At 45.9% G+C, this 19,407-nt stretch overlaps 1 protein-coding gene across 4 annotated transcripts; it reads left to right on the top strand.

Moving 5' to 3' along the window:
- Positions 1–521: 521 nt before the first annotated feature.
- LOC115327270 (nucleobindin-2) lies at positions 522–17,639 on the top strand. Of its 4 annotated transcripts, none has more exons than XM_029988271.3 (13): positions 522–1,135; positions 1,818–1,953; positions 2,396–2,497; positions 4,276–4,405; positions 8,401–8,495; positions 9,740–9,925; positions 11,819–11,909; positions 14,003–14,061; positions 14,153–14,245; positions 14,562–14,651; positions 15,362–15,632; positions 15,913–16,349; positions 16,742–17,639. In XM_029988271.3, exons 2-13 carry the CDS (start codon positions 1,825–1,827, stop codon positions 16,820–16,822), a joined length of 1,764 nt encoding a protein of 587 aa, XP_029844131.2. In that variant the 5' UTR covers positions 522–1,135; positions 1,818–1,824; the 3' UTR covers positions 16,823–17,639. The 4 variants fall into 4 exon arrangements, with proteins under 4 accessions (XP_029844131.2, XP_029844130.2, XP_040355766.1 ...); XM_029988270.4 differs by having other exon boundaries at positions 983–1,135; positions 14,562–14,654; XM_040499832.2 differs by having other exon boundaries at positions 983–1,510; positions 14,562–14,654.
- The last annotated feature ends 1,768 nt before the right edge of the window (positions 17,640–19,407 follow it).

Below are 19,407 nucleotides of genomic sequence, written 5' to 3'. Positions count from 1 at the left end.
GCATTGTGCACGGTCCTTAATTTACTCGTCTCGGTTCTCGCCTTCCGGTCGCCAGTTCCTTGGAGAGGTATCGAGAAGAACTGAACTCTTGTACCCAATGTGGCACGAGGTAGTGATGTGTGCTGAAAAAACTCTTCTAGCTGCAGTCCTGGTTCCTCAAAGTATTTCCAGGTATTGTAACATCTACCTGTATCACCTGCCAAACAAGTTGGGGAAAGCTGTCATACATGACAGGATATCTGGTAATAAATGGCATACACAGCATTGAAAGGTGTTTTTCAATGTGAAAGTATATGTGTGCAAAAATAATTTTGTGGAGCTATGCTCTGGCATTTTTGATGTGCGAGAAACTACATTAATTAAAGTAAACAATCACGACGTAAATATTGCCTTCCATAGCAACACTATTTTCTGGTAGATCAAAAAATAGCAAAATCACTTTCTCCTCTGGTTATCGTTACATATTCCATCTCGTGTTTTCTAGTACGATAGTGACATATCACATGAGCGAATGACGTTTTAGCGAACAGCGACATTTGAGCGAATCGACGTTTTAGCGAATAACGGGGGCGCGCGTTAAACCATCCCCCGCGCTGCGCTTACGGCGCTTCGCGGCGACAGTCTGGTGGCTCATTAAAAAAATGTGAACCATTTGGCCCACCCGAAAACGCCGCTTCGCGGCGTCCGACTATTCGCTAAAGTGTCATTCGGTGAAACGTGGGCGTTCGCTAAAACTTCATTCGATCAAGTGAGTACCTCCCGATGAAACCACGCGCTCGCGCCAGTAACCTTGTGCTACTTCCTGTACCGCATTGCTTTATTGACTCTGTTTCTACTGTACACTGACTCTGTTTACTTCAGGCATATATGCATTTCGTAACGCGTTCATCAGAAACGCCACGAATATTTTAATAATTCGGTATATCGCGCCCTCCCATGGCCACCTCTAGAAAAGTTACCTGCACTAGCGCCGCCCGCGCATGTCATGTGATGAATCCATGAATCTGCGCTAGGTCGTGTGGCGAATTCCACGTCGCTCTCCTAGACCCATGTGGCGCGTTTCCTTCAGTGTTTTCGCGGTGCCGGAGTCGCCCTCAGCTGTTTCCCTGGCGCCTTTGTGAGGCGCAATCCGAAGGTACGTCATTGTCTTCTCTACAGGAGCGAGTCGATTGTTGCTAGCGTGAGCTGTTTTGACAGGAATATCCGTAGTAAAACAAAAAACGGCGTAGTATACGACGGCCGCAGCACATGTCCGATCGTCGAGCGCAACATCTGTCACACTCTTTCTCGCTGAATGTCTCCGGGTCCGAAGGCCATTGCCGCCTGGGGAATACCCCGAGGCACGGATGACCGGTTTGCAACGAAAAACGTGCCGGTAAATAAGGATATCGCTGACGTCTAGGACGTCCTTGAAAAGCACTAGTGAACAGTCATCAGTTGGACACTTCGTCAGCCTGTTGGTGGAACCATATTGTGGACGGCGACTCCGATACAGCCCAGCACGCGCAAAGTACGTACGTACGTCGATTTTGATCAGTTGGCGTTTTAGGGGAATAGATCGTAACTGACCTTTCTTTAAAACATCTGGTTAGGTTTCTTTGCGTCGAATTGATCGCGATACGAGTGGTTGCACACGGTAGGTGCAAGGAGCTGGCGAAAATGAAACCGGTCCAAAGGGGAGCTTGTGTGCGCATCAGCGATTAAGGTTTTTGGGGGGTTAGCCCGGCGCTGACCCAGTGACCTCAATGCCTGAATATATCGAAACTGCGCCCTGCGCAGTTGACGACTTGCGGTGACTTTTACTCCGGGACTTTCAGAGCGAAGATGATGCGGACGGTCGGTAGCCTCTGTCTACTCCTGCTCATATTGCAAGGCGTCGTTGGACCTCCCGTGGACAAGCGAAAAAAGGAAGACGTCAAAGAGACGCCTAACCAGGTCGAAGAACAAGAGTTGGTGAATACGGTTCCACTTTGTTTTTTTCTGAACTGTTTCTTGTAGGTGTGAGCCGTATTTGCCACGCAGCCGTAAGTTCGTGTGAGAGGCGAGCACGCCGCATAACAAAATTAAAAAGAAAAAGTGCCGTTTTGTTTACAAAATATAGTAAATCCGGGGTTGGTGCTGATATTGGTTTTCTACCTTAGTTTGGAAGAGCAGTTATAATAGCTCCACAATTATTTGAGCCTTGGTTTTATATCTCGCAGAAGTGCAAATTAACAGATACAGAATTTCAGATGAGCACGTAAGAAGTACTCTTTTTGCGTTTGGCTCGCGGCATATCTGTACCGATTAAAATACCTTCATATATGTGTTCAGAAGAGAAAAAAAAAATATGCTGAATAAATTAAATTTTTTATAAGAAGCCCGGTCAAACAGTGGTATCTTGAAACGTTTACAGGGTCTGGAGTATGACCGCTACCTCCAAGAAGTCGTTAGAGCACTTGAAGATGATGCAGAGTTTGCTGCCAAACTGAGGAACGTCAGCATAGATGATATCAAGGTGAGATATATTTTGTTGGTTCAACATTGATTGGCGTCATAGAGCATTAAAAATGACCTTGACCTTTGTTTGCTGTTTATCACCAAGCAACATTTGTTATTGCCAAGTTGATATAACTGCACAAGCAACAATCTTAATATAAATGTTAGAGGTTTTCTGTTGATGCAGCCATTAGAGGTGGTGATGTGGGCGAGTTGGTTCATGTTTAAGCGATATATAAAACAGCGCAAGGACGGGAGAGCACTAGTCCTGTCTACTTCTTTTCTCCCGTCTTCATTGTTTTGCACGCTATTTCATACACTGCTTAAAGATGTTGCCATGTACAGCTAGCACCTACCAGGTTTATTTTGATCACAAGTTTACTACTGTGTGGTGCTGTGTACATCTAAATTATCTTGGTGCATTATGTTGCTTGTAGGTATCTTGTACCCTACCAGCATTTGGAGTTGCGCCAGGACAGTTTTCCTAGCGGGAGCAAAATTTTATGTGATTACGGTGAAAACTACTATCAACAAAGCTAGAACTAAACAGCCCTTTTTAATCCTATGCCAAACCGTGCAGCATAAATATGTTTAGTGAGAAATGTTCTTTCTGGGGTGAAAATTATAATCTTATTTGTCTTCTGCTTGTGTCATCATGTTAGGTGTTCCATCTTGATTTGGCAAAACAATTGCTCATCTATCATTCCTGTAAGCTTGAAGTTCGCATGTACATAACAAACAAACGTAGGAAGCTGCGTAGGAAGCTACAGGCGTAATTCTTCTGCCCGAGTCAGCTTTTATTTTTATCTCTTGTCGTAGTCGTGTACCCTTTCACTCTTCATCTCAGGTTAGTGTGTCAGTCATAACTTTACGAAAGGTGACGTTAGATGCGACTTGATTTGACGCAACCTTTCCAACACTTCATTGTGCTTTTGTTTTCCTTATGGGTTGCTGAGCTAGCTAGTTGTATTTTGCTTTTGCATTTGTTCTTTCCCTCCTTCTTGGTGCCTGTTTCCTTATCTAAATTTCTTGTAAGCAAATTGCTGCTGGCAGCTATGAGATGCCATGCTTTGACTATGATAGAGAGTACAACAGGCAAGGGTATTTATAGTGGATTTTTTGTTTTTAGGGGTATTTTTTTGTTGGAATTTGGGGTGTTTTTACTGGGCTTTCCCCCCAAATTTGGTGTTTTTCGGTGCCCATTTCTGGTATCAGACAAACAAAAACAAAAGTGGTATTTGTTGGGGCCTACGTTGAATAAAACAGGACAGGGGAGTGGGATTCCCCAACTTCCAAAGAACATGCAGTTTCCTCGAATACTTGGGAAACTTCCCAGTACTAATAAAAGTAGGAAAATAAAATGCAGCCTTATGCGCAGTTTAGTCCAAGTTATGTTCTGAGTCAACGCATGATAAAGCTGTAGATATCAGTTTTTTTCCTGTAAAGCTTGGGTGTTTTTTTTTTTTCATTATTATTTCAGGACAGCTCTGATTTGGGGTTTTTCAGTTTTCCCCGGTTTCAATAAAAGCGGCTGGGGGTTTAATTTGGGGGATTATCGGCATTTACCGAAAACACGGCACCCTAGCCATAAGAAGTGGGAATGCGACAGAATTGAAGGACAAAGCTTGCCGCACGTATGCACCCAATCTCTTCTTGCTCCTCTTTGGCGTCGTCTTCCTTGTTATTCGGGTTGTGGACTTTCTTTGCCTGCAACGATCGAAACACCTCGGGTGCAACGATTGAAACACTCGTTTTGGTCCTGTCCCTAATCCCCGTTGTAATCCTTAATCCCCGCAGAGCGGAGACGTGGCCCACCAGCTGGAGTTTGTGAAGCACAGCGTGCGGAACCGTTTGGACGAGCTCAAGCGGATTGAGGTGGACAGGCTACGTAGGCTGACCGTGAAAGCCATGGAGCGAAAGGAGTTTGGTACGTGGGCAGTTTTTGCTGCTTTGGAGTATCGAGGATAAGCTCCTTTCCGTGCGAACACCCGCGAACCACGGTCATAGCTAGTGCGGACTGAACACAGTGCATTACTTCGCACTATCAGACATCTGCAGACAGCGACACGAAACGCGACACCCAGCGTGGTTTTGGACAAGAGACCACCAGCTTTATCTGGAAGCAATAACACCCTGGTTACCAGAAGCGGAAGGATCTCTAAAGCACCGGCACGATATAGACAATAGATCTTAAAAGGGAACGTGTTGTGTCCAGTGACTGAAAGAAGTGAACAAAGTGAGTCACGTGACACGGAGGTTCGGGCGGGGGACACCATATTAAAAGAGCAGAACAAACGTTTGTTTCGACCTTGTCTCGTACGCTCTTGAAGGTCCACACACTGTACACGAGTCGTGTTGGTGTCAGTCGCATTAAGCATATATTAATGTTTAACAACATCAAATAAATGAACAGAAATGAAATTTAAAAAAAATCGTAAGATAAACTTGCAATTCATACACCAACCCATGTTTATAAACATACCGGAGCGCCCTTAGTGGACGCCACCGGCGCCGCGCATTCGCGATGGAGTGTGAGCAAGAAGCTTGTCGTCGCCCATAAACAAATCATTGAAATGCGATGTTGACGGCGTCGGTGTGAGTCCCCCGGTTTTTTTTTGCATTTGAATTGTTGATTCTATGTCTTCCTGGCAATGTCTGACTACTTGAGCGGCCTCAGCGAAATTACCAAGGCTCATTACACCGCACAACTTCGCATGAATAATGTGACATGTGGCGATTCATTCCGCGTGGACGCCGCAGAATGGGCTCTAAAGTCTGATTCGCATTATGAGATTTCGCTCACAATTTTCAGGCGCGACGTCGCTCGAGCTGCAAAAGCGTGAATTGTAGCTGAGATGGTCGACGCCGATACTGAAAATCGCAAGCAGAATCAGACCAAGTGAATAAGGCATAACAAGTTGGTGATGGCCACTGGTAACAATGACCAACATCTCTTTGTATTTACTGTTAACATTGAGCCTGCTTACCAACCTTCAAACTTAAGTATTTTGACGCCTGCACTTACTTCTTATCGCAAGTACCGGGCCAACATTTGGTCTACGGGCCGGTGTCGTCTAAAAGAGCTGACGACAAGCAGAAACGTTTAAAAGAGCAGACGACAGTTCGAATGATAAGGTGGCCGTTTGAACTTGAAGACCCACTGAACGTAGTCCGCAGGTGGTCTGTCCAACTTGACGGTTTTCCAGCGCTCATATTGGAGCAAAACAAATAATCTGACGACCACAAGTATCCGTGAATTTAATCCAAAGTGCTTTCCGCACAAGCAATCGTGGTCCGACGGCGTTTGGTTTTCCCTTTTCACAGCACATATCCACGTTCTCGGACGTACCAAGCACATGAAAACTGACCTTCAAACCTTTCTCAACTATTTTGGTACAGCCCCAGTCGCGGCGTTTTGGCGAGAAGGCAGGTTTTTGTCTGGTTCCTTTCAAAACAATGCAGGATGCACGTCTCGCATGGGGACTTCCGCCCACAGTCCCAGACCGAAAGTGCGCCCGACATGCCACCACCGTGCCGTGATGTAACTGAGATGAGTTTGTGTATAGCTTCGTTGCCTGTGGGCAACACCAGGCAAAGGTACAAAAGTGGCTTCCTTGCATAACCTCTATGGATCACTATAAAACGTCAATAATATCTGCGCATACGATAGCCTCAAGTAAAACGGTCACCTATCATAAGATATTAGCTGCAAGAGAAAAACACTTAACCATATTTTCTGCCATTCTGCCATTCTTGGTTGCTGCATATTTGCATGCCAAGCTTCTCACTTTTTTTCGTCAGCTATTTGCATATCTTTTTACTAAATGGCGCCGTAGGTTCAATCTTCAAAACTGTTGCCAGACTACTAGAATAAAAGAAACATGATAAAACCAAAACAATTAAACAAAAAGTTATTATGTGGTTTGTCGCCTGTAGGCAACATTCATCAATAAGGGATTCATTTGGCTTGAAGCTTGCATTCCCAATTTCGCCACAGCCATTTTTACAGATTTTGAATTGGTTATGAATGGTCTCGTGTACTGTACTTTAGGTGACAGTAGATTCACAGTATTATTGGAAGGACAACTTTTAGAAATAATATCTGGGGCCGTAGTTTTGCAATCGATTAAAGTGGTTTGTGGGCCCCATGCACCATTAGTGTAAGCGATGCGCTTGTGGGTTTTTTCACTCAATTTTTATGACAGTTTTACTGATGTGAAACTGATTCATAGTATGCCTTTTGCTGTATGGCAGACTTTACGTAACTTAAATACTCTACTCAACTTACTGTATCTTAAATACTTTCGTGAGTAACTTGGTATCTTGCAAATACTTTCGAACGTCAGTATTCAGTACTCTAACTTAAATACTTTTTTCAAGTAACTTGTACTCATTTTAAAGTTACTTTTAAGTTACTTTCTATTTATTATTCTCTTTAGAGGCGGGAAGCTTAGAAAATATTGAACGCCAGTTAGTTTGGCTAGGTTTGGTTTGGTTAGTTTGGCCCCGCCATTGCAGATACATTTCGTGCCAGGTAATACAGTGCACTTTTGTGCTTCTGCCGAAAGAGGTGACACGGAGAAACAGGTGTCGCAGCCTCAAGCCGAGCGGACGCGTGTCGTGTCTTCTAACTGGGCAAAACGTCAAAGCACATTTTCTTGCAATTTGTTTGTGGCCAAGTCCAAGAGCAACACAGATTCCGAAGCAGAAGGACATGCGGATGAAAACATAAGATGTGTACAAGGCTACAAGCCAGAGGTAGGGCGCTTGTGTCGGAGAGAAGGTGGGTTCTACAAGTGTCTGGTAGGAGTCGACCGTAAACTGGAGCTTATTTTTGTATGTTATGGAGTGAAAGCACATAAAAGAAAGCCTTCCAGCTTCAGAAATGCCTTTGCATCCGCACGCAGTCGCACACACCGCTCGTTCGTTTCACTGGGCTCTCTTCGCACACAAGATGCATAAGACGCGACTACACGGCTCCAATCCGGCGGCCCATCGCTCGCGGCGTACGCAGCATTGTCTTCGGTAGCACGAATGACCGCCAAACGGCTATTCAGCATCGGCGGACATGCGTTTAAAAGAAACAGGGGCAGACAATCGGACACGAATTTCGAAAAGCAGCTGTTCCTTCAAGGGAACAAAGCTTTTTGGTAATGGCGTTTTGATTTTCATTTTTGCAAGTGAATAAAGGTTGATTGAATGACGTTTTTAGTTTTGTTTCATTTATAGTTACTTGGGACCTCGTAGAAGCTTGAGTGGCAGCCAAAGTCTAGCTAAGAGATTTCCAGGAGATTCCATAGTAGCTAGGAGGAAGAAGTTTTGCTGACCAGTTGTGCTTGACAATGAATTGCAGGGAAAATTGTAACTTAAGAGTATCTTGAAAGTAACGAGTTACTTTTGTGGAGTATTTTGTTCTTCACTCAATTACTTTACAAACTTGAGTATTTCATACTCTACTCACTTACTATTTTTCGTGATACTCGGTAACTTAACTTAAATACTTTTAGTGAGTATCTTGTATAAGCCTGCTGTATGGGCGTTAAATTGACCTGCGCAGTTGAACCGTGATTTATAATCTCTTGTTCCTCAAGTCGTTGATTGCTTGACTGAGTAGAACTCTATTTCTTACGTGCTACTTTTATGTAGAACAAGCTTTGTGGGTTTGAATTTTGCTTTTTGCCTTTTACTTGCCAGTGTCAATAAAATAACACTTTTGCTGTATGGGCGTGGCACCAAGAGAGCTGAAATTGAATCAACGTTCTGTTTATATGCATATGAAAAAAATTTTAGATGCCAGTTTTTTTTTGTATTTGGAGCTATTGGGATTTAATGGTGACAGCATTTTTAAATGTGTAGTCTGTGAATTTAAGGTACACTGTCCTGTGCAGTGTTGGAGATGTTTGAAACATTGTTTTTTCGCAGGCTTGGATAGGGATCAGGTGAAGATGCCCCTTCATGTCGACTATCAGAATCCCCACAGCTTCGAGATTGATGACCTGAAGAAGTTGATTGTGACGGTAAGCCATGTAGACCCTTCTTTCAGCCCAAGAGGTTTTTCAATGGCCTTTCAAGTTTTCGGTGGTGCCCTGAACCACATATCATAAAACTCTAAACAAGCCCCCCCCCCCCCCCCCCCCCCCCAAAAGAATTTCACATTTCCTTGCCGTTCCAAGAAAGCACCCTTCCCCACTCGGCACCCTTATCACGCAACGTGCCCAGGCAACACTGGCCTGCCACATCCAGTCCAAAAATCCAATCCAGTCCTGCCTGATCACCACGTGCTATTTGTCATTTTGTTTTGGCGTTGTCAGGTCGGCTATGCATTCCTACGGAGTGGCAAAGAAAATCGAGGTCATCCCATGGCATTGAGAAATAGGGAAAAACATGCATCAGATGTCCCGACACTTTAAGCTCGACATGAAACAGGTACAGGAATGGGACAAGGATTTTGACACTTTGCTACATCAAAACTACAGGAAAGCCAAACTTCGACGAAAGATAAGTAATGGTGCGCCTCTGTTCAGTGGATATGTGGACAATGCGCTGTTTGAGTTTCTGTTGCACAAAAGAAGTGCAGGACGTGCTGTTACCAACCGGCTTCTTTCTGAAGAGGCTGTCAAAACTCGAAATAGCCAAGAGTATGCAGTTTTTAAACTTTGTAGCTTCCAGCCATTACATAAATAGGTGGAAGCAGCGGTTCAGCGTTGCAATATGGCGCTCCACGAACGAGAACCAGAAGACGCCCCAGGAATTTTCAGAGCCAGCAAGTACCTTTTTGGTCTGCCGCAAACTCTGTGGCGGCTTCTGGCAGGAAAATTTGTCGTCGCCGTCTTGAATTTTGGTTGCGCAACAGTTCAGCGCAACAACAACGGTTGCACTGAAAAATAAATTATGTATGTTTTGTGATAGTTCTCAAACCTTCCTTTGGGGAATTTTGGAGTCCTAAACAGTTCAGACCACCACCAAAAACTTGAAGGGCCTTTGAAGAACATTGACATCAGAAGCACCTAAACCTTCCGTAACCTTTACAGGTTACGCAAGGTTTAGATGTGGGGGTCCTCTTTAGGCTATCCCACTGGTGGGACTGTCTTGATAGATAATAAGGAGCAATTCCGTCACGCGAATTATAGTTTTTAGCAGGGTTACATATTACTATAAGTGAAAGTTAATTGTTGGTGTTAAAAAATGCCGCCTAGGTGGTGCAAGCTGCCTCCCGATTTAAAGGGGTCAGCCATATGTATCGGTCCACGTATGTGCACAGGCGACCAAAGACCTGGAGAAGCTGGACGAGAAGCGCAAGGAGGAGTTCAAGGAGTACGAGATGCAGAAGGAGCTGGAGTACCGGCACAAGCTGGAGAACATGACGGAGGAGGAGAAGAAGAAGGAGCAGCAGCACCACGAGGAGCTCAAGAGGAAGCACAAGGATCACCCAGCCGTGCACGAACCGGTGGGTGGCCACTTTGGCAGCTGGTTCCCTTAAAGGGGCCATGCCCTTAAAAAAATTGTCAATGAGTTTCAGTTGAGTTTCTAATGTATTCTTATATAATACATTAGAAAATCAATTGAAACTTATTGACCATTTTTGTAAGGGTAGGCCAGTTAGTGAGCCCGTCTGTAGCTAGCTGGTCCCTCAGGGACCATGTATCAGTCAGTAGGTCCTTCTGCAGTTTTAAAGGGACCTTGAACTGGCTAGTGAGACCTTGTACTGCTGGTACCACTTGGGAAGGTCAGAAACGTTGCTGCAGGAGTGTTTTATTTGTAACTCCCGTATGCGCTGTGTTTCTACCACCTTATGGAAGGAATCCTTAAAGGGCAACTCTGGTCCATACTTTTGATTTTGGGATTTTGACAGTTTTTAGTGCAGTCAGCGTCCCTGAATTGCACGGTGTAATTTTTTTCTCATTATTGTGCATAGTTTTAAGGATATGACGCCTCAAAGTTTTGTTTGGGGCGCGGCCAACAAAACCGAAACTAGCCGCTCGAGGTTTCGGCAACACTGGAAATTAGCCGCAATGGGAACGTGACGTCATTATCGTTCTCGTTCAATGAGTACGCAGGCCGGGCGGCGCTTAACTCTGTTGCGCTAGCCGTCTAAAGATATGAGGTACGCTGATTTTATTTTAATTCTGCATACGTGGTAGTTATCCAGCATATGTAGCAAGAGTTAGAGCGTTTACCCAAAAGCTAGCGACTGGAAAACCTGTGAACTCGTTCGGTGCCATACTCGGTGGCCGCCGCCGTGCGTGCGCTATGCCATACTCGTCGCTTGTATACCCAGAAGCTAGCGACTGAAAAACGAGTGAACTCGCTCGGTGCCGTATTCGGTGGCTGTCGCCGTGCGTACGGTCTTCCGTACTCGTCGCTAGGCCTAAATTGCCGTCGGGGCTCCGTGGATGAAGCGGCATTGCTCTACGCCGCACTGCCAGTGACATACAGTACTCGGGGCCCTCTCGCTTTCCCGCTGCGGGTCAGTCCCAGACACGAAGCTTTGGGGCTCTCCAGCGTTGGCCGCGGCACCCGAACACATATGTGCTGGGCTGTACACGTCTGTTTTTTCATTCTTTTTTCCTCGGGCGCGTAAAAGCCGAAGTCCAAAGTCCACTCGTCGAACAGCGTTCACCCACACTTTCCCCAATTTCCGGTCCATTGGAAACTTGTGAAAAAGCACCTCCGGGTTGCGCAGCGGGTTGTGCGAGCAGCCCACAGCGCTTTAAGTTGTACTCGGCATCTTTCGAGGAACAGCTGGGCAGTTTTTGGCGTACTGAGTTGCTCGCTAAAACGAGTCTTGGAGCCCTCACAAGCAAATAAACAAACGGCTATACCGAAGCTACACGGGCTACAGATAAAAGCGATGGCTAAACACGCCAATCACAAGCCGAAGTAGCGGTGGTAGCTCCTCAAAGAAGCGCACTCCGTGCTACGCGTGGACCGGAGGAAGAAAAGAGAACGATACTGAAGTCACGGCCCAATGTTGCTTTAGCGATCGGCAACCCGCTGGCCGCCCGCTAAGGAGCAGCGGCTCGCGGCGGGTCGCGTTTTTGTTATCGGCATTAGTTGAGAATGCGGCGTCCCCCGGACGTAATATTTTGGCTGGGGTGGTATTTTGTGTCATTACAGCGATACCAGTAATTTATTTCATTTTGAGTTTGGGCCAGAGTTGCCCTTTAAGATTTCAGCCAGAAAAGCTTGGAAATTGGGAGTAACAAAATTGTTTTGGTGAATGGCATTGTCCAAACATGTGCACGTCGCCGAGAGCTATGGCGCAAGGTTTGGGGTGCCAAGCAGCCCTGGCTTGTTGCACCGGTGACGGCATTTTCGGTGTGTTGCCGCGGTCTTGCAGGGGAGCAAGCCTCAGCTGGAGGAGACCTGGGAGAAACAGGACCACATGAACAAGGAGGACTTCGATCCCAACACCTTCTTTGCGATGCATGGTGAGCACTGTTGGTTTTTGTGTGATAAAATTGATTGCAAAAGTATCTACTGAACCATCGAACCTAACCTATTTAGATTAAGGGGGGACAATACTCAAAAGGGTCCACTTTTGAACATTCGGCTTAGTATGAATGAAATTTACAGTATATGCTGGCAGTTGCGAGGCAGAATGCAGCGCATAGTTTCATCTGCGTACATGAATTGTAAAAGCAATTATAGTAGTTTTTATCAGGAACACACTGACTTCGTTTAGAAAAACTATCGTTAGAAAACTAATGTAATACCCAACGTTTTTCTTCACTATATCCGCAGCGGAATGCCTGGAGTGAGCAACTGTAAAAACAATATTTCTAAAAAGTAATTCTTTATGCTAACACTGCAGTGAAAAGTTGATAAAGTTTTTGCCTTTTATGTCGTCGACAAAATCTTGACATCTTTTATAAAAGACATCTACAAAGTCAAAAAACAATTCCACAGTTGCTTTGCCCGTAAAATTTCAGTTAGGAAAAACAATGAGTGAGTCTTCCCTTTTGTCCCATTAACAAACGATAGTTTTCCTAAAGTGAAATTTATGCCAAAAAGTGGAACGGAAAAAAATGCATTCAAAGTGCTCCAACCTCTACCTTTTCTTTACCATTGGTGGACCGAAAATAATTTATAAAAGATTAACTGTCCAATGTGAACTAATGAAACTTTCTGGGAATTCTCTCAATATGTTGGTGGATGTAAATATGGCATTTTTCAACATCAACTTTTTGTTGCAGAAATTCTTTTTTCTGGGTATTGTTTCCCCTTAAAGGGCAACTCCGCTCAATTCCGAAGATTTCGGGATAATGAGCGATTTCGAATTAAAAAGCCCTAGTAAAAGGCACTACGTCGTTTGCTTCGCGAAAAATGGGATATATATTTTTAAATCTAATTTTAAACACGAGTGGAAATTAAAACCGAAACTTCGGCTCCGTCCGGCAACATTGGCCTCGGGCCGCCAAGTACATGGCCATCACGTGGTACGAGATGTCACGTGATCCTCGGCCCAACGAAGTGCGGGATGGGGGCGGGCGTGCGGCAGGCGCGAGTGTCGTCTGCACCGCACTCTTCGCCATGTTTTGGTGTCTACAGCATTCGACGACGTCTGCACAACTGCGGCATAAGTCTGCGACTCTGTGCACGTGGTGTCTATAATGTGGACGAAACTCCGAGAGGCAATAATCACGAACGGTGAGACGACGACAGTGGTTGTGACGCGGAAGACGGCGGTAACGGCGGGAGCACGGCGGGCGGTTGGTCTGCTCCCAAGAAGCGCGCTGCGCAGGCGCGTACGCCAATCACGTGGACACCGCTGAGCGCCGAGAGGCAACGTTGCTGACGTCATGCGCTACGCTCGATCGGAGAAGTAAAAACAAGCAAAAGAGGGCCATGATGATGACGTTTAGCTCAATGTTGGCTCCGCCCATGCCGTAGCCTTGACTGCGCTGTTGGTTGCGCCTGAATTCGCCCGCTCGAGTCAGCCGATTTCGGCAACTTGGCGAGTTGCAAAGTTTGCCGGACCGTTTAAGAAACATTTAGACAGAACTGCGTGGTAATATTTGACGTGTGGTCTTCCTAGGCGATACTGAAGAGGACTGCATTGTTTTTTCAAAACCAAAAATGAAGCGGAGTTGCCCTTTAAGGGGTTCTTTATTCGCCAACTTTCCGAAAAGGGGAACTCATAATAAAAGAAACCCTGTAAGGGTTTTTTCTCTTAAAGAGATTCTACCGCATTTTATTTTTATTTTATGCTTAACTGTTGGTTTCAGGCTCTGCACGGTCTTTATAGCTTTTGTGTCATTCAAACCCATAATAATCAATCAGACCATCGGTTTCGCAACGTTGCTCTTGTTAGGAGTGCCGCAATGTGGTGGACGGTTGGCATCGTTTCTCCCTTGAGAGTTTCACTACACCTGCATTCGAGTCCATCTCTCCAATAGGTGTGAATCAGTGGGATGTTAGCTCTATTCGCTCGGTCGCTGCCTCTCACTCGTTGGGCTTGGCCCAACGCCCTCGCGCGTCTGCACTTGGCGTGTTCGCTAATTCTCGTCGTCTGCCGCCGCAGATCTGAACGGGGACGGGCAACTGGATCAAGACGAGATCGAAGCCATCTTGACTCCCGAGGTATTTCATGCCTTCGTTCTTAAAGTTCCAGCAGCATGCGAATGTGACGTTTGTGGTGTTAGTTGAGACGTCGCGTTTGAAATCGTCGTAGGTGAAGAAAGTCTACGACCCCAACAATGAGGAAGACGATCCCAGGGAGAGGCAAGAGGAGATTCAACGCATGCGAGAGCACGTCGTTCATGAGGTGAGCTCCGTCTTTTTATTTTGTTGCATTCTTGCGTCATATTGTTGACGAATGTCCACAAGCATTGCTCGAGTCTTTGTGTGCTTGGGTCTAATTTTTTTCGCCGTAAATTTTATTTTCGTCAGTTTGTCATTTGCATATCAGGACAATATTGGGTGACCATTTTTGACACCCGATACAAACTTTGTATAGTACTTGAATGTCTAGTGCCTTTTTGTAACGCTAGATTTATACATTTGGCCAGTGCTGTACAGCATTTGAAGACTGTCTGGTCGTTCACCCGGTGTTGACAGAGCTCGTCTCGTGTTCTCAACAGGGTGACAAGAACAAGGACGGCATGATCAGCCACGAGGAGTTCATGGACATGACGCAGAGGAAGGACTTCGAGAGGGACGATGGCTGGAAGGTGGTGGGCGTACCGTGTTTATTCAATCGTCGAGCGACTGTTATATTCTTAGTGGTTTGAAGATTGAAGCTGGTACAGTTTCATTTCTATATTATAAATATTTTTTTTAGCTAAATCTGCAATGTAACCACATTTTTCATATTCGTTTCTACCCCCCTCAAAGATAACTTCTTTTTTACTTGATTTTGCAAACTTTTAACGGATGTTGCTCTAAGTGCACGCACATACTGCCTGTCTTTGTGAGAAGAAAAGGAGTTTCAAGAGTTTCAGCTTGATCCATCATAGCAGCCCCTGACTCAACGTCGGACATGTCGAAACAATTTTTTGCGTCGCAGAATAAATGATGCCTCTCGCATCTGCTCGTGTTTTGGGCAGTTTTCAGAAATTAGAAATTCGCCCGTGGAGGAATGGACTTCTCTACCTTTTATACTCGTACAGATCTTTTTTTGGCATATTTGAAGAGAGGGAGAGAGCATGCTCACAGCTTTACTCCAAAATCAAAATTCGAGAGGGCGCATGGGCTGCCTTACCAAGAATAGTTTCAGAGTACAGTGTGGCTACCATCTAGGACATCTAATTTCTTCATTTTGATTTTCTTTTTCGTGTGGATAGAACACTACGACGCCGTCTTTTCATCATTGTTACCTCACGCTGGTTCGTGCCACCCATGTGTCGTGCACGCTGGCAACACCGTTTTCCATCCTCCACAGGGCTTGGACGAGCAGCAGATCTACTCCGAGGACGAACTGAGGGCATACGAGGAACACCAGCGTCAACTCCAGATGCAGCAGATGCACCACATGCAGCAGCAGGGCTACGGCCCCGACGGGTACCATCCCAACCAGCTGCAGCCGCCCCAGCACCACGGCGGTCCCGCGCCACCCCCGCAGCAGTACCACGGGCAGGCACCCCAGTACCACCCTCAGCAGGGCGGTCATCCTCAGTACCAGCCACATCCGCAGCAGGGCGTGCAGTACCAAGGTCAGTGAAGTGTAGAACACATGTAACAGGAATGTCTATTAAGACGGAATGTGTGTTGGGGCTATGTTTCATGAGAAAAGCAACGCATTGCACTAGTTCGAACCTTACTGCTTGGATGGCCTCAAGGCGAGTGTGTCACTGGACATTGTGGCAACACAATTTTACACCACTCTGATGTCACTGTGGCACTCGATGTCACGATGTGAAGGTCTCGCAAAATAACGTTCTTGTTCGAAGGCCAAGCGAATGTAGAATAAAGCAATGCCCTTTTTCCGCACAGGTGTTCCACACCCACCTTCAATGGGACAAGGAGGCCATCCAGACATTCAGCAGCAGCAGTTGCACCACCAACAGCAGCAGTTCCATGATGCCCAGCAGCAACAGCTTCACCACCAGGAGCAGATGCAGCAGGCCCATGCTCAGCTTCAGCAACAGCACCTTGCTGCGCAGCAGCAGCAGCCACAGCATAGTGCGCAGCAGCCGCCGCAGCATATCGCGCAACAGTCGCAGCAGCTTCACGCTCAGCAGCAGCACGTTGCCGCACAAGGGGTACCTGTAGCCAATGCGGGAGTAGTTCATGGTCACCAGCCTCAACAGGTTCATCAGCCCGTCGTGGTTCCTGCGGCTGTCGCCGCTCCGGTGCCGACTTCAAGTCACCAGCAGCCGCTGCATCAGCCCTCCCACATTCCGCAGCCGCACGTCGCAGCTGCAAGTCACGTAAGTTTGCCGACCTCTATGTACAATCCGCGCTTCGTGACATCGACCAGCAGGCTTGTTCATGCACACGATGGGAGAACATGCTAGCCCCATCTGTCGGTGAGCCATTTGATCTCTCAAATGCCGTAAAACCTTCAGTCTAGTTAATGTGGGGGTTTTAAATAGTTTTCGAGGCTACCAATAGATGAAGCCGGTATTCTCTCGTCGTAGGCGTCAGAGTAGCTGGAACGCACTCTCGAGCCTCGAGACCTCTCGTAGTCAAAATGATTGTATGTGAGAACTTGGCTCGGCACGGCTTTCACTTGAGTGCGTCCTCCAATAGCCGACCACATGTTCGCTCGGAACGACGCCTCCCGCGAGTTTACCACAGATTCGGGCAATTCTCCTTCCAGGATCTGAACCAGCCGCCTGTGCCTCAAGCGCAGGGCAACGCAATCCACCCCGAAAGCGTCTCCGTCGACGGCCATCACTGAGCCGGCGTCGGCGGTAGGAACCGCGGCAGGCTCTTCTTCCGATGGACTCGACGCTCGTTTTCATCCGCAACCGGGATTTTCTCGGAGAAAACGGACAACCCCGGACCTCCCCAGTGATTCTTTTCGTCGACTCTGTGGCGGTGTTGAGTTGGCACGGCGAGGTATATCGTTGTACAGGGACAGTTTGGCGGTGCTACTGTGACCGTGACTCCGCTTCTAACAACCGTTGTGGTAAGTTGCCGCCGTAAAAATGTGCTCCAACAAAACAAAGCAACCTTTGTTGTTTTTTTGTTTGTTTTTTCTCGACGGGTTGCTTATCTTTTTACGGCGTTCCCCCTTCGGTCGTGTAGAGCGGAGCAACCGAGAAGTGCAAATCTCGGGGCTCTTGAATAAAATTTACGTAGGCGCTGTCTCGATTGTGCGGGTGCCTAAATTTTTATTTATAGGCTTTTAAATGTGACTCAGTGGTGGTTGTTTTTGGCCAAGGTACCACAGCTTTGTGCGCGACTCATTAGGAACAAATACGAGGGATAAATTAAGGTTTCGATCTCCCTAATGTTTCGTGGGGACTGGACGGAGGAATGTGGTAGTATTTTAGTTATCGAAGGCTTTCGGTATGAAATTGGATCGGGTATGCCTTTTGAAGTAGTATTTGTCTTAAGAAAGATGATGGAAGTCTGCATTTTTTTTTTTACAAGTGGAGCAAACTGTACTCTTGGGATGTGACCTTTGTTGTGGAATCCAACCATGTTGATTTTTTTAATTTTATGAAAATGACATTTTGCCTGTCTCGAATAAATATTCTCTGAATATTTTACACACTTGAATCTGTCTTCCCAGTGACCTAGTCATTTAAAATGTATATGTATTTGTTTATTAATTTATTTTGCAAATAACTGGTGCATGTATGCAAGGCCTACATCATAGTTGACATAATGGCATTTGCATTGCATGAGTGCACAAGCAATGCTACAGTACAAAGTAGTAAAGTTTCATTGCTTTGCACCAGTGCAAAGCAGTGAAACAGCAAACTGCCACTCAAATCAAAACCAAGGTTTTGAATATTTACACACCTCTACATTTAGGGAGGTGCCTCTTAGTAGGTCAGAGTTTATAGAAAATGGCCACCAGTTGCTGATAATCCATAATTTATTCAAATATGTTAACGCTGCATAGATAAATGTCTCACTTCAAATAAATTACGAAAATCAGTTTTGCATACCATGACATTGTAATTTGTCGCAAATGTGCATACAAGTCGTACATTCATCTTGTGAAAATATTGAAGGAAAGAAAGCCTATGAATACAAAGTGGGGCTATTAGGGATATCATATTGACCGTGGCCCTCTTGCATAAGAAAATACACCACCCCAACCCCCCCCCTCCGGAGCTCTCCACATCGTGCCTCACTCCCTCTCGCCTACTTTTGAGGAGGGTCCCCTTTGGAAAGGTGTTTTGCAGGCCAGAAACCGAAGTACAGCCAAACCCGTTTATATCGAACTCGCAAAAAAACGTCTACCGGTTCGATATAGCGGGTAATTCGATATTAATAAATTTGGCTCTCAAAAATCCACTTTCAGCTGACATATTACACAATGAAATAGTCTTGCATCTTCTGCTGCTTTGTCTTCATTGCATCCGCAATAACAATCTTTTTTCTATGCTATCGACGGACTCCAAAATGCTGAGGCCGCTGCCTTCTATATTCGCGCATTAGCGCCAAACTATGCCGAGGGCACGGGACACGTCCGAGCAGGAGCACCTCCTGCAGAGCGCCGTTTTGCTCTGCAAGTTGGCTTTCCCCTAAGGCAGGCGAATGCGTTGGGGGAAAGCCAACTATAGTCCGTTGCAACTCGAGAAGATAGGGCGAGAGTAAGACATGTCGGAAAGGAGGAATCACATGGAATGCTGGAGAAGAGAGGGGGAAACCTCCTCTCTTTAGTGTTCCGTCTGCTTCCTCCTCCCCAGCCGGTCGTACCCTCGCCCTACCTTCTCGAGTCCGAAAAAAAAAAAATAATAATCTTTTTTGCGGACGGAGCGGGGAGAGAGCATGAAACGCCCTCTCCCCCTGCAAAAGATTTTTTTTTTTTTTTTTTTTTCGGGCGGACGACGCGGCCGCTCGGAAAGAAAAAAAAAAGCTAGCGTACTCTGCAAGCTGGCTATCCCCCAATGCGGCCGCTCGCGTTGGGGGAAAGACAGCTTGGCAGAGCAAAACGATGCTTTTGGCAGTTCGATATGTCGGTAGTGGCTGCTATGTTTGTTTCAGGGATGGGCAGTATTTCAAATACAAGTATTTGGAATACGTATTTCAAATACTTTGTGTATTTTGCATTTGTATTTAATTACAAATTGGGTAATGTATTTGAGGTGTGTATTTAAATACTAAAACGTGGGTATTTCAATTACAATTGTAATTAAATACAATTTTGTGGGCGAAAATACATCCCTCAAATTTATTGTCACTGTCCAGAGCAGTAAGAAAACTACGCTCTGCACCGAATGCAGTGTCTCTCAATCAAGCACAAGCGTTTAGTGACTTTGTGATTACGGTGCTAGTCCAGGGCAAGAATAGTGACGAAATCGA

Source organism: Ixodes scapularis, unplaced genomic scaffold (genome assembly GCF_016920785.2).
Source record: "Ixodes scapularis isolate PalLabHiFi unplaced genomic scaffold, ASM1692078v2 PGA_scaffold49__6_contigs__length_1374808, whole genome shotgun sequence".
Taxonomy (NCBI): domain Eukaryota; kingdom Metazoa; phylum Arthropoda; class Arachnida; order Ixodida; family Ixodidae; genus Ixodes; species Ixodes scapularis.
This window is presented reverse-complemented; position numbering and strand designations above follow the sequence as displayed.

Excerpts from the sequence above, each read along its gene's own strand:
- LOC115327270 (XM_029988270.4), top strand. The coding sequence starts at position 1,825 with ATGATGCGGACGGTCGGTAGCCTCTGTCTACTCCTGCTCATATTGCAA. Across the intron at positions 1,954-2,395 it reads AGGTCGAAGAACAAGAGTTG|GGTCTGGAGTATGACCGCTA; the intron begins GTGAATACGGTT and ends AAACGTTTACAG. Across the intron at positions 4,406-8,400 it reads CATGGAGCGAAAGGAGTTTG|GCTTGGATAGGGATCAGGTG; the intron begins GTACGTGGGCAG and ends GTTTTTTCGCAG.